This window comes from Rissa tridactyla, chromosome 3 (genome assembly GCF_028500815.1).
Source record: "Rissa tridactyla isolate bRisTri1 chromosome 3, bRisTri1.patW.cur.20221130, whole genome shotgun sequence".
Taxonomy (NCBI): domain Eukaryota; kingdom Metazoa; phylum Chordata; class Aves; order Charadriiformes; family Laridae; genus Rissa; species Rissa tridactyla.
Window position 1 is genome coordinate 27,391,400 of NC_071468.1, and position 14,899 is coordinate 27,406,298.

Genomic DNA, 14,899 nt, shown 5'->3' on the forward strand with positions numbered 1-14,899 from the left:
GGGCTTCTGTTGAGAAAGAAAAAAAAAATATACAAAAAACCTCTCAGTTTTGAAGACCTATGACAGCAAAAGCAAGTCATATTTCTGTCTGTCTTAGTCTTGCAGTTCATCCAGACAAAATTAGAATTGCAACAGGACAGTTAGCTGGAGTGGATAAAGATGGAAGGGTAAGTAATAGAGCTGTTGAGCAGTAGTATCTTGTTTTAAAAAATCAGGAAAAAGTGTTTTGGGTTTTTTTAATCTCATCACCACCTTCTGTTTGCAGTTTATTTTATGCACTACCTTTACTGAGATACTTCGCTGTTCCTAAGGTAACAGCCGATCTCTCTAGCAAAAGACAGTAACAACTAAGCACTCAACCATGCATTGAAAAGAGCAGAAGCTCATAAAGTCCTTTATCTGTGACACAGGAAACTCAGTTTTAATTCTGCAAGCAAATGTAAAGCTTGTAATTAATTTATAAGGCCACATAATTTTTGTCACATTTCTTTCAATAAGTCTTCTCCCAGAGGAGATCAAGTCCCCAGTTTGGTGGGTCAGTGTACTCTTAAGGCTTCACGGAAGAGGAAACCAACTTTGAGAATTCGTGGAAGGTGTGTCGACCTTTCCCACGAACTTGCTCACTTGAGAGCAAATGTATTTAAATGCGTTCAAAAGAGCTCTTTTAAATGCTCTATTGGCAAACTCTGTCAGAATTTGCATAATTGGATTATCTTCATGAAGTTATAGACACAGGAAAAAAAAGGGGGGAGGGAAGACATATTATGAGGTGTAGAAGCACATTAAATAACTTTATTCAGATGTTCAACTTAATTTCTTGGATTTTGTAAGAAATTGATTTGGGGGTTTTTGTATAGATATTGCTATGGCTTCCAATGAACATCTATTGCATCTCTTGTTGGGGCTGGTTGGTTTGTTTTTCCATCAGTGGGATGATTTATTGTGACTTTCTATGGTGAACGCTGTCCTTAAGCCAATTTAATTCCTACTTTATTTGTGATTGTTTCACATTTATGAAGCTAAGCTGGTTTGGGATAGTACTTGTATGAAATATAAACTTGGAAATTTTCATTGAGTGGTTGGTGATGGTTAGGGGACTCTGCACCAGGGTTTATTTTTTTTTATTTTTTTTTTTCCCTACTTTATATATAAAAAACCATGGCTTGATCGTTATTTTCAATTGTTGCATAAAATTGCTAGGTCTGGGGTCTGAAATGCAGAATGACTCTTCCATTATTTTTTTCAATGACTTAAATTGGGCAAAGATTTATTTTTCACAACTACCAAATGCCACCATACTTAATTTCTTGCCTCGATGGCGCTGCTGCCGTGTTTGTAGCCCAGACGTAGGGAGCAAGACTGTCTTGACTCTCGCCTTTTGAGCTTCAAGATACTATCCAGCAGCATCGTTAGCACAGGTCATCCTGCATTTCAGTCTGCGGTTTGTAATTCAGGTAGCATCTGCCTAACAAAACTTGGCACCTGCGTATGATGCTTTCGCTGTTGGTGACGCTGTTTGTCCCATTGCTTTTTTCATGCAGCCCCTGCAGCCCCATGTTAGAGTATGGGACTCAGTGAGCCTGGTGACGCTGCAGGTTATCGGCCTCGGGACTTTTGAACGTGGAGTGGGGTGTTTGGATTTTTCCAAAGCGGTAAGATGGGTGCGATTACTTGGTGTGTTAAATAATTTATCCAGCCCTATGTAAACGGGAAGCAAACCTCTGGATGTTTTTGTAGGTGGTTATCTAGCTGATCCATTTCGGTATTAAAAGTGTGTCAGTAGAGTTTATGTTTACTTTATAGAACCAGCTGACGGTGAGCTAGCTGGAAAAACAGGAAATTGCACATGTAAAATTGCGGTAACAAACTAACATAGCGAATCAATAGCAGACAAGAAAAGCCTTAACTAGAAATTGAAGTCTGTGCTGGGTTTGGTGGTTTGGTTTTGTTTGTGAGGGGCTTGGGTTTTTGTTTGAATGTTGCAAACAAGTTTGTTAGTGAGGTTCATGAAGACAAATTGTAGTGAATTCTGATATAAAGGGTAACTTTTCTGCTTGCGCAGCTGGAGTAGGTTTTTATCCACTAACAGGAAATTAAAAAAAAAACCCTAACACATTATCTTGTGCTTTTCTTCCCCAAGGAATAATTTGTTCAATTTGTGCCTCTACTTCTACATAGAAAAAAAAAATAGAAGGCTTGTTACTGGGCCCACAGAATTTATCAAAAAAATCAGTAATAAATGGGGATGTGCTACTTGTCATTGATAAAGTTGTCATTTCAAAACTGGCAATAAGTTTATTTTTTTGTAAAATATGTGTATTTTCACCAAAGCTCTGAGACATACCAGACCTGAAAACCCAGGCTGTCATTCTCACATGCCAGCAAGGAGTAATATGTGTTTAAAAAAAAAAAAAAAAAAAAAAGGCAGAAAAAGAATGTCTTTTGTATTTTGCTAACAGAAGAGGAGAGAGTCACAGGACAGCTGGGGTGGGACGGGAGGTCTGGAGATCACCTCATCCACCTTCCTGCTCACGGCAGGCTCAGCCAGAGTAGGCTGCTCAGGGCTGTGTCCAGCTGGGTTCTGGGTATGTCCAAGGATGGAGACTCAACAGTCTCGCTGGGTGACCCGTTAAAAAGAAACGCTTACACATTCTTGCTGCAGTTTCACTTAACGTTGAAATGTTGCTAGGTTAGTTATATCTAGGTTTTGTCTTTCAGTAAATATTTTTTTTTAAATTTTTTTCTTTTAAGAAAGGGGGTGGCATAAATGAGATAGAATAATGTGAGAGGGGTACTGTCATTCCCGTCACTGTAACTAACCAATAAAGCTTTTAAACTCAGACACTTTTTTTTAAGGTGAAAAAATATATCTGTTCCATCATTTTTAAAAAAAAAAAAAGCAAATAAACAAACAAACCAGTAAGGAATTTTTGAGGACCAGATTTTAGGTTTTATTAGTTCTGTTTTGCAGCTGAAACTGATTTTGATACCTTATTACAGTCTCATGTCATTCCTCACTAGACTGAAACACTGAATCTGCAGTGTCTAGTTTACCACATAATTTCATTAACCCACACAAGAGCTGCGTATGCCACCAGTGCTGGCTTCAGGGCTTCTTCCCGCTTAATAATTGACACGTATATTTGCATATTATTGCTCATAATAGTATTTGGGAATAAAAATTTCAGCCACCTCTATTTTCATAATTTGTTAGAGAATGCGGTTGAACTGACAGAATCAACTTTAAAATAAATAAGGCCTCCTCCAAATCTTTCTACACATGTCCTTGAAACAACTGGTTTGTGCAAGTATGCGTTGCTGTGAATAAGTATGTTTTTGTTCTAAGATTTTCTGTCTGCTCTTTTAATTCTGCATAGCCATATTTACGATTTTATTGTAAAATTGTTCAAAGTAAGCTGTTTCGGTTATTTAATACCGTAGATGCCAGTATTTCTGCTCCGAAAGCATAATTTTATTCAGGCAGTGTTACCTTTGCTGCAGTTTTACCAACCACATGATGAAACTGCAGGTACTTAATGCTCCATGAGGAAGAAATGAGTTGTGCTTACAAAATTTGCTAATGTAAAGTTGTGGTGGTGTTTAAGAAAAAAAAAAAACAAACACAAGTGGAGCTGTGTATCTGTCCTCTGAGACCTGAGGAAAAACAAAATATTTGCCGAATAATAAAAAGGGAGCAACCTCTTTGCTACTAGTCTGATATTGCAAACAAGAAAGCGAAAAAAGACAGCAACGACAATCTAAAAGGGAAAGATTTTTGTCATTGGTCAATGGTCATTTTTTATAAGATTATGCAAAAATCTATGTCTTCAAGAGTAAAGGAAAATAGCAGATATACCAATCTTAGAATTCCTTTAAAAGGACTTGCTTAATTTATATTGGTACCTATGTGTGGTTTTTTTTAAATATTAATGCCCTGCTCTGTTTCTAAATGAGGTATGATAGTTCTTTGTCAGCGCTTCTTTTCTTTTTCCTTTAGGATTCTGGTACTCATTTGTGTGTAATTGATGATTCTAATGAGCATATGCTCACCGTGTGGGATTGGCAGAGGAAATCGAAAATAGCAGAAATAAAGGTAATTATTGCACAAATTAATATTCTGAAATACAAGCGGGTTTAATCCCATAAATAAAACCATTGGTGAGACACACGTTTGATCTTACTTGGAAACTGCAACTATGTAATACTGCTGGCTTGTGTAAGGGCACAAAAGAAATGCATTCTTAATTTGTATATTGGAAGGGGTTTGAATATTGGAGCGCTTATAATTACATTTTATTCATCCCTAAGGGCCAATCCAAATAAAGCAATTCTCTAATATTTTCCTAATTTAAAACAAATAAACCCTGGGAACTTTAAGAAACTGAATGATGATTCAGTCTGTAGTTGTTTATTTTTTAACAAAACCCCAACTTTTAGACATTCCTTATTTTCATTTTTGTCTGAATTGAGTTCCAGACGTTGATTTTCGGTCATGTGTCTCTTCTAATTTGAAGTCCATTAGTACTTTTGTAGACTGCAGTCTTGTTTGCTTTCCTGTTTCTTTTGTAACCTTTTAAATTTTGATCAATAAATTTTTGATCGATGAGAAGCGTTCAGAGGTGTTAACGCTCAATGTTCATGTAAAGTTGATTGCACTGGAAACACCCAATCCAATAATAACTTGCTGTTGAAGTCCATATTTTGAGACATCTTGCTTTGCATTATACTATATCAAGCAAGGAGATATGACATGGATGTGGGACTGAGTATTTTTTAATCTTTTTAATCATGAGTTGGCAAGTGGAATACTCTACAAGCACGTATGTCTATATGATTACAAACGTGCAATTTCAGATAACAAAATCAGGTTGGTTTGACCCATTTTCTTTAAATTATGTTGACTAATACTAATTATATTCCATTCCGTAAGTTTTAATGTAACTCTATGTCAGTATTTTTATTTCCCTGCTGATATTTAATGTGAAGCTATTTGGCATATGCCCATTTTATTTGACACCATGTTTTAACTATTTTCACTCTTTAAGGAGTTCCCTGGTGTTTCAGAATTGTCTAAAAACAATTTGGCAGGGATAACCTGACCTTCAATATTTATTCATGTTTAGGACTTGATCTTGCAATATCCTAAGCACCTTCTATGCTAGTGGGGTTTGGTGTGAGCAGAATTTCATCCCTTGAGAATAGAAGCCTTTTCTCAGCTGAACTCAGTTAAATTTTTCAGTCCTTAGTTTCCATACGATCTGTGGATATAGCAGATCCAATCATGTGGAGGAAACCGTGTATGAGAAGCATAATTCAATAAATATGGCCATCAATAAAAAATGAAACTTAAGAAGGTTGTTTTCCCAAAGTGAGCCAACAATGGTGGCGTGGGAAAGGGCACTCCTACAGGTGCCGATTCAGCAGTGCTTTTAAGTGTAATCTTCTAAAGCATGGGCTTAAATCTCATAGAAGTAAATGCGTTGATGCATTGGTGTTTTTTAGAGCCATTGCCTTCAGGAGGTTGTCTTCAAAGACAGTTTGGTTTAATATACATTAGATGTTAGATAAATGACCGGTCAGGTTTTTATGTTTGTAAAAAAGGTTGAAATATTTGGTGAGGTGTTAGTAATTCAGTAACAATACTTGCGGCCAGTAAAAATACAAAGGTGGGACCCTATGTTTCAGAGTTCCAAGTTATGCAGGCTTCTTCTTTTTTCTCCTTTGTGAGGAGGAAAGGAGAAGAAGAAAGAACCCAAAGGAATTTTTATAGAATTTCAGAAAGAGAATGATGTATATAATCCTACTATGTTACCATTGTCTCAGTTGCCTCTGTCAAAGCTTTGTTATCTAGAATAGCAAACTAGTCTGTGCAGAAACTAAGCAGGATTTTCAACCCAAAAAATTGTCTTTTATACATCACTCATTTCTGTAGCAGAAGTCATAGCTATTCCAGAGGGCAGAAGCTTTCATGATTTAAAAAGTGAATGTAAACGCTTGGCTTTTCTACTGAAGTTTTATAAAGATCTCTTATGAATATAAAAAAATCAATATCTATAAAATGATACGTGCAGTCATTCAGATAGTTGATTTAGCACAGAACACTTACAGATTCTTTCAAGCATACAATGAGCTGTCTAGTTACAAGTATCTCTGTTCTAAAACTTGGGATTTTACATGTGCTTGTAGCAGTTAATGTCATATCTGAATAAACAGTATTCCTGGTATTGTTTCAGACTACAAACGAAGTGGTTCTTGCTGTAGAATTCCATCCAACTGATGCAAATACCATAATAACATGTGGCAAATCTCATATATTTTTCTGGACCTGGAGTGGCAATTCATTATCAAGGAAGCAAGGGATATTTGGGGTAAGAATGTCTTGATATCACGTCATTTTTAAGTCAATGGAACAATCTGTTCATGCTTTCTATAAATTTGCTCCGTTGTTACCGTGTACTGTTTGAGCAGAGATGTAAACAAACAAAAAAGGTTAAATTCTGCTTATATGTATGCAGGGTGTATGGGTGTGGATACATTATACTAATCACATAAAGAGTATAAGCAGTTATCCCTTTCTTTTGCTTATTTTGTTTCAGAAATATGAAAAACCCAAATTTGTTCAGTGTTTGGCTTTTTTGGGCAATGGTGATGTGCTCACTGGAGACTCAGGTGGGATAATACTTATATGGGGCAAAACTACTGTAGAATCTACTCCAGGAAAAGGACCTAAAGGTAGGATATATTCACAGTTAATCACAGATTTTAGATAGTCTGTAGAAGACTGTGTGTGTATATATATATTTAAAAAAAAATAAATATATAAAGGATTGCATTAGAAACGGGAAATAGACCTGACTAAGGGTGTACGCTTCCTGTTATTAAGAGGTGATACTAAACTCCTTCAAGCTTCATGAATTTTCTGACTTAAGAGCAATCTAGATTTTTTTAATAATTAATGGGACTGTGCCTGAAATTAATGAAAACGATTTAATCTAAATGTTTCGCCTTTGAAAAAAATGTGCAGTTAATCAGCTTTCCTTTCATCCTGAGATTTGAAAAAGGCTGTAGGATCAGTTTGAGGATTCTGCAGGCTACCTTTGCCTCTGAAATCTTATGTTGTACCACACTTAGTCTCAGAGGAGTACCATTAAGTGTTGAAGCTGAAGTTAATAGGACTTACATGTGAAGGAAAAATATCATGCGTAGTTGTACCAGTTACGCAAATAACAGTATCTGGTTTAGCAGATGCTCAAGTCTTGGCTGTAAAATATATTTTAAACCCCACCTTATTTGAAATTTGAGTTAAACTTGCTCTTTAGGGCACAGCTTTTATAAAAAAAAAGAAAGGAAAATGATTTGTTACCCAACATATGAAGACCTGGCACAGCTGAGCCCTAAGGTAACATATAAATTCAAGGATAATTTATTTCACTTGGCAGCTATTTCAAACACTCTGGTTTAAATTGGTATGCCAGGAAAACATTCATGTAAAAAGTAAATTTTTAATGGTAAGTCTGTTTTTGTAGGTAAATCTTTTTCTTGTCTTTCAAACTAACTGCAATGGAAAAGTAATTTAACAAATTATTTGATGTTTAATTTTGAAGTGAAAAAATAACCTTTTCCCAGTATAATATTAAAAGATACTGAATAGAACATTTATTTACACTGGCTTAATTAAATATGGGATCTCTTAGTTGTTTTATTGTATTAGATTGGTCGCAGGACTTGATCTCAAACTCTTTTTCTCAGTGTTGAGAGCATGCTGACTTGAACTGACTGGAGTCATAGGCAGAGTCAGCAAAGTTAATCTGGTATTTATTTGAGTGGTGTTTTAGGCTTTTTCTGTGATTGTTATTTGAAAATATGCCAGTCTCAAAGCACCATAATCTTGCTTTTTTAAAAATATGCTTTCTTACAGTAGTTCTTTTGACACGAAGACCGAATTAGGATGCAAAAGGATTGCTACCTTTGTTGTTTCATTTTCTCATCTCTCTATCATTCTTCCTAGTGTTTTCCTTTGGATATGTTGATAGACACCAAATGCTGGTTATACTATTTTTAAGTGAGGCAACATCCAGCATTAGATATTAGGTTTACGCATCCTGGAAACTTCGCTATAAATAATTTGCCTTTTATTCCCGTAAGACTATAGACAAGTCTTTGAGTTTCTTTTAATAAAATAACTTTAATTCTTTTCTAATAATGACTTGCTAAATATTTATTGACTCTGAAGGACAGTTTCTCTTGCATCTGGAAAAACTGTGTTCCTTGGAGAGCAGAGAAAGGAAAGCATTTTGGAAATAGTTTTTGTTCTTGCCTTCACAAGTTTTAGGACAATCAGTCTCAAAAAAGTTTGTATTCAGAAAGGCAGGTCCTTTGTTTTATCTTCTTATCCTGTAAGAAAACACTACCACCTTGTGTTTGCAATACTAAGGCAATGCTAATAGCCTGACAGTCCAAATGTAGTTATTTATTAAACACTGTTACTTTATTCTTCTGCCAAAAGGCACAGCTTCTTGTAAACCCCAGGTGGAAAGATGAGTAGTGTTCTTTATTGTTTTCTTTTTTGCGCATGTAGGAGTATATCAGATAAGCAAACAAATCAAAGCTCACGATGGCAGTGTGTTTACGCTCTGTCAAATGAGGAATGGGATGCTGCTAACTGGAGGTGGGAAAGACCGAAAGATCATCCTGTGGGATCATGACTTGAATCCCGAAAGGGAAATTGAGGTAAGAAAGCAAGAGTGACAAGGAGATTGCCTTGAGCAAGGTATTGACTAGCAAGACGGAGCCCCCCTCCCCCCTTTGGTAGTTAGGATGATAGAATATCTTCTGGTTGCCGTCCTTTGAAGTGTTTGACAATGCTTTATAATAAAAAGGTTTAAATTTTCAGCCTATAAATGAGCCTGTATGAGGTTTCAGTTCTCCTCTGTTTAAGTTGAACAGAAAATTTAACATTTTTCTTTCCTCCAAGCCCTTCCTTAGTTTCTCTTACTTGCCCCTTTTTTGAGGATTTTCCTTAGTATCGCCTGCATTTTTCTTAGGTTTGCCTGTCTGGAGAAAGGTAGTGTTACCAGGATTTGAGTTGTTGCCTTCAAAAATAAGCACCTATCCAGATGCATGATGTGGTTTTACAGATGTTCCTTTTTGTAGGTTCCTGACCAGTATGGAACAATCAGAGCAGTAGCAGAAGGAAAAGCAGATCAGTTTTTAGTGGGTACTTCACGAAACTTTGTTTTGCGGGGAACATTTGATGATGGCTTCCTAGTAGAGGTACAGGTGAGCACAACTTTTTTTTTCTTTTTTTTTCTTTTTTTTTTTTTTTTTTTTTTAAAAAAAAAACTATAATCCAAAAACAAAGGCTTTCCTTGCTGGTGTGTTATTTTTAGAGAGTCTTTGTTTTATTCTTTGCTAAATATGTTCATAATTATAATAATATAGTTCATATGTGTTTTCTTTCCAGGGACATACAGATGAACTCTGGGGACTGGCATCCCATCCTTTCAAAGACTTATTTTTAACATGTGCACAAGATAGGCAAGTTTGTATGTGGAACTCCGTGGACCACACACTGGAATGGACCAGGCTGCTAGATGTATGTAATGTCATATATAAAGCTGAAAAATAGGAAAAAACATTAGTTTTCTGTAACACCTTTGTCCCATCTGATTGCAAAAGAAGCAAAAATCCTGTAGTTAGGGCTTTAAAAAAAAAGCCATTCGGAAACTTTGATAAACTTAACTATGCTCATCAGACTGTAATCTGGTTACCATTATGTGATGCCTTTGTTCTTGTAACAGTTAAACTTTTTTCCCAATTATTCAAACAAGCTGAAGATAGGGTTGTGCAAGGTTTGGCTTTAGATGTCCTTCCTTACTGTCATTGTTCATTTCATGTTTTGGCTAGTTCTGTCTGAACACTCAAACAGAAGTATGCTTTTACACAGAAATTTAGACTTTTGACTTTCAAGAAGGTCATGTAGCGCATGTCACTGATACGTTACATAAATCTGTCTGAGGATTATAAGCAGTGCTGCTAACTGATTGGTTTTCCCTGCGTCAGTTCACCTCAGGCTTCTAGGATGGCTTTGGTACGAGAGGTTTTTGACTGTAAGATGAATGATGTGTCCGTGTCTCTCCATTCAGGAACCAGGGCACTGTGCTGACTTCCATCCCAGTGGAGCAGTGGTTGCGATAGGAACGCACTCGGGCAGGTAAATGTCTTTCGACTGAATTGTGATGATTGAAAGAAAGGTTAAAGCAGACAATTTGATACTACGCGTCTTCTATATAGGAATTCATTTGCTTTTTATTCTTTTTGCTTAAGGTTAAGTAGCCTAAAAAGCTTGGGGGAAGGGGCAGATCTTTCTTACATGGGTTAGATGAAGACAGAAGGATTATTTGACTGTTCTTAGGCTGTTTTGGTTTTTTAACTTCTCTTTCATGAAAGCCCAGATCTTGATTTTTGGGGGTTTTTTATATTATATTTTTTGCAGGGGTTTCCGTGAGCACTCCTTATTTTCTTTACATAGTATCATATATTTTAATATCATGTGTATGTTACATTAGTTTATAAGACAGGTACAGTACAGATCTTTCTCAAACACGCTTGCAGCCTTTAAAATTGATGTGGAGAGGCAAGTGAACAGGCTAGGATTTTTCTTTTTGTGTAAGACAAAGTTCAACACGGCACATTGCTGCAATGAAGTGCTGTTGAGCTGTTCATATTCTTCCTGAAATAGTTGCGTATTTGAAAGCTATCAAAACACAAGCTGAATCTTTTAACTCAGGCTTCTTTCAGTGGTGGAAAAAAATTGTTTTAATTCATAATCAAGCTCTGGCTTGGAATCATCTCACAAGAAAGGAGTCTCATGCAGTGGGTTTTTAGCAAGTACCAATTAAAAGAAAAAACAAGATATTCATAGCATTAGAAAGGTGAGAGGAGCAGATATTAAATCTACTAGCATTTTTGATCTGTTTTTTAGTTATACCTCATGGTTGACAAGTGGATGGTAAAATAGTGCACAGTGCATGTAAGAAAACTGGTATTTTTTTTGGCGTTTAAATTGCACCCTTTTATATCTAACCTCATGCCTAAAAACCAAAATGTTAGATACTTTTTTAAGGAGTTTCCTTCTTCAGGATGAAGATGCAGTCTGCACTAAATTCATTAGGTATAATATCAGGCTAGAAAACCCAGTTTACCTCCCTGAGAAGAATCATGCTGAGCTCTTGTATATTCAGTTTCCATGTTGTACCTTTCCATTTTTTCATCTCTTTCTAATGATAGCATTAAATTGAACAAGTGTTTGTACCTTCATTAAACAGAGCAGAAGATACTGGCCTAATAGTACTTGAAACAGGGAAAAGGGAATAGAAGGTCAGGCTGCATTTCTTGAGAGTTATTAGGCATGTTTGAAATCACATCAAAGCACAATGACGGCATATTGAGTGGCCGAAGTGTTCAGTCTTTGCTTTTGACCCTCCTCCCCCACTCTCCCTCCACCCCGGAGTGTTTTAACGTTACTTTTTCATTTCAGCACTTTTCAGTTTAAATTCATATATTTTAGTTACTTGAGGCAACGGATTTATACTGTGTTGGATAAATTTATTATGATGGCCTTGGGTTTTGGTTGGGTTGGTTTGTTGGGTTTTTTTACCCCATTCTTTTTGGAACTGAGCAGTTATATTTTCACCATTATATTTTATTGCGTTCTGAAATTACATGATTCAATGATAGGTTTGAGATATACAAATGAAACTGTATTGATACAAGGCCTGGTAAGCGTACAAGTGTATGAGAAATAAGTGGAGTTGTGAATCAAGATAAACAGAACTGTTTTAAATTTACTGCCTAACCAGTGGCGTCACGCGGTGCTTTCTGTGCCAGATAATCCAGTCCAAGGGAGTTGTTTCCCAAGCAATGAGAGCTGCATGATGTATCTCGAATAACATACGAGAGAAGACAGTCTCACTCAGGCCCTTAACAAGTTATTTAATAACTTAGTTGATTCATAGCCCAGAATGCATAAAGCCAATGTTAAATGACTCTTAATTTGTTTAGAGTTCAATAAACCTTGGATGATGTCTATCTATTGTCATTTTAGTGCTGCTCTGCTTCCAGTAAGGAGGTCAGCAAGACACGGGTAGGGAGTGGAGCATTAGGAAAGTTGGGTTTGATGGTTAAAATTGTGACAGGAAAAAGAAAACTGCATTTTCTACCTCTCTTCTCATTCCTGTCTGCTGTTTCACAGCAGTGGGTTTTTACCAGACCAACACATCATGGTTTTGGTGTGCTTTTCACGTACCACTTCCCATGATGAGTATTTCGGTATCATTTCCCTTTTTGGGCTGTCTGCAAATGGTCTGCTGCAGGTTTTGTTAACCACTTCTTTAAATACCTCTGTGTGCCTGATCATCAGTTGCCTGGGATTAAGCCTGCTTTGGAAAGAACTAATACTTTTTGTGGATCCTGCTGTTTGCTGTAAACGCACAGCTCAAAAACTAAAAAGGGCTGGCAATCAGAAATCCTACCAGAACAGTGGGTTTTTCAAGGCACAGTGCAGATCCTTTTGCCATGCTGCCAGTGTTATTATTTGCAGGGAAGTAGACCTTCCTGTGCCTAATTGTGTAGAATATCTTGAGTGCTGTGCACTGCAGAAAAAAAGACTAATAAGATTCTTACAAAAGTACTAACATTAAGAAAACTGAAGGCTGGAGGACAAGACCAGCGTAAGCCAGAGCCACAGGGAGGTAAATCAGTCAGTAGAACTATTAAGATTTACACCATTTCTGGTACTAAGATGTTGTGGTACTAAGATGAAGAAGCCGAAATATCCCAGGGAACTAATCTTGTAAGATTGGTTGGTTTGGTGACTCTGATTAATTAATGCCTTGCAGGTTCAACATTCGGTATTAACTAAACGTGGGAATTGCAAGTCTAAGTGCAAAAATATATTACTACTTTGGAACACTGTTTCCCCGCTGATTTCATCAGAAAAATTCTGCATTCACAGATGTGAATTGTCAGTAATAAATGTCTGTCATGGGTCAGAATTTGTTTTCCAAAGAGAGTAGTTTAAGGGGTTTTGTTTCTAAAAACATATCTTTTTTAGATAGGTTATTAGTATTTTTTTAAAAGTAAAGAAATAGGAAGGCAAGAAACAGATGAAAATGGCAAAAGTTCCGTCCTGTTTATGTGAACTCACGAACAAGTTTTATGTTATCTTCAGTAACAATTGGGAGAAAAATCAATAAAAATCAGAAAAAGCAAAGGAGCCACTATCTTACAGCTGGGATACCCTTCGTGCATTTATTTCATCCAGTCTGTGGATCAGGAGTTCACTTGGCAGCCAAGCTTTGTGTTTCACAGCCCGCTTAGGACTCTTTCAGGGTCAGCTGCCATTTATGTGTTGCATACCTTCGTGTTGGAAGGAAGATCCTCTCCTGAAGCCCAGTCTCAAGGTGGACCCCAGCTGTTTGCGAGAAGGGCCTGTGTGAGGCATGCAGATGAACTGCCTTAGCCACTAGACTGGAGACACATTTGATGGAGATGTTCTTGCTGGCAAATGCAGTGTCTGCCACGGCATTGGGAGAGCTTGGAAGATTGAAGAGAGCATGTCTGATTACAGCTTGTGGAAGCAGCAAGAAACAGCTGAACTAGACGTGACCAGTGCTTCCTTTCTTAAATTAACATCAGAATTGGTGCACTGACTCTTTCCATGGTCAGCTAAGATTGCTGCTAGTACCTCTTGTGCAGAAGAATTTTTGGAGGACCGGTGTCATTAAATGCTGTCTCCTAATGCCAGACGAAGTTCAGTGTGCCGTCTTGAGAGCAGCAGCAGTTTTGCATTGTGTTTGATACTGCACAATACCACCTCTGTGCTTGCAGTAAAACAGGGGGATTTTGCATATTTTTCTGGTTGCATTTGGCTTTGGGTATTTTTCACTTTATATAATATTAGCTGGAGGGTTACCTGGTTCAGGTAACACTCTCAAAGGACCAACCTAAAGAGGCTAGCATCAAGAGGCATGTCCCCACCACAGCAGGCTCCCGGCCCTGCCCTGGCTGTGTATTTTGGGACACGAGGGCTCAGCGCTCCCCTTGGCTCTCTGGCAGAAGCACAGTGCAGCATGGTCACCCACGGGAGGGCATGGGAAGGGGGTACCCGTCTGCTTCGTGGAAGAAGGCTGCTTTTGGGTGTTACTGTGCTCATAATCAGGGTTTTTTATCCAGGTGCCGCAATTATGCTGCTCGAAATGAACAAATCATGTCGTGTCATCTTGCTAGATAAATAGATTTTACAGCGTAAGTTTTCTGGTAAAGCAAAAGGTCTGTGTGTTGCCCACCTGAGCTGAAGCAGTGAGGACCCTCCACCCTGTGCTGGATTCAGGAAAAGACAAATAAGAATGAGACAGTGGGACATTGGCTTTCAGACCAGCTTCTTGTCTGGTTTTCAAGCAACGTGACTCCAATTCAGTGATGCCTCCATGTGTGTTCTTCACACTTCTGTTGTCATCCCATCAGGATGTACTTTTAGAGCAGTCCTGCCATCATGATGGAGTGATTGGTTTTCTTTCTATGGTGGCAAAATGGCATAGGTACCCTCTCTCTTCGCCCCTGCCAAACCCTTTTGTGGTTTGGAGAGGGTTTTTCTTTAATATCCACACCCCATCAGAGTTATCAGCCAGGTAACATTTTAGTAAAGTATTTGGCAGGGCCAAAGCGGGACATAGTTTGAACTAAGTAGCAGAATGGTAACTCCTAATGCATTCAGAGAACCTTCAAAGCTTCAGTGTGTAGATTGGTAGAAACCAAAAGTCAACTTTCAGCAAGGATTCTCAGCAGAGAAACTCTTAAGTGTAGTTTCTACTGCTTTCCAGTGCAAACATTAGCTGTT

General features: G+C 37.5%; 1 protein-coding gene across 4 annotated transcripts in view; it reads left to right on the forward strand.

Annotated features, from left to right (window-relative positions):
* The window catches only part of EML4 (EMAP like 4), a 165,956-nt gene that overhangs the window by 134,103 nt on the left and 16,954 nt on the right, over nucleotides 1-14,899 (forward strand). For all 4 annotated transcript variants that reach the window (XM_054194564.1, XM_054194565.1, XM_054194562.1 and 1 more), the window contains 9 exons: nucleotides 98-167; nucleotides 1,542-1,652; nucleotides 3,998-4,093; nucleotides 6,234-6,368; nucleotides 6,597-6,732; nucleotides 8,579-8,730; nucleotides 9,154-9,279; nucleotides 9,464-9,595; nucleotides 10,146-10,213. In XM_054194564.1, coding sequence (XP_054050539.1) covers nucleotides 98-167; nucleotides 1,542-1,652; nucleotides 3,998-4,093; nucleotides 6,234-6,368; nucleotides 6,597-6,732; nucleotides 8,579-8,730; nucleotides 9,154-9,279; nucleotides 9,464-9,595; nucleotides 10,146-10,213 — 1,026 coding nt within the window. The remainder of the gene's footprint in view (nucleotides 1-97; nucleotides 168-1,541; nucleotides 1,653-3,997; nucleotides 4,094-6,233; nucleotides 6,369-6,596; nucleotides 6,733-8,578; nucleotides 8,731-9,153; nucleotides 9,280-9,463; nucleotides 9,596-10,145; nucleotides 10,214-14,899) is intronic.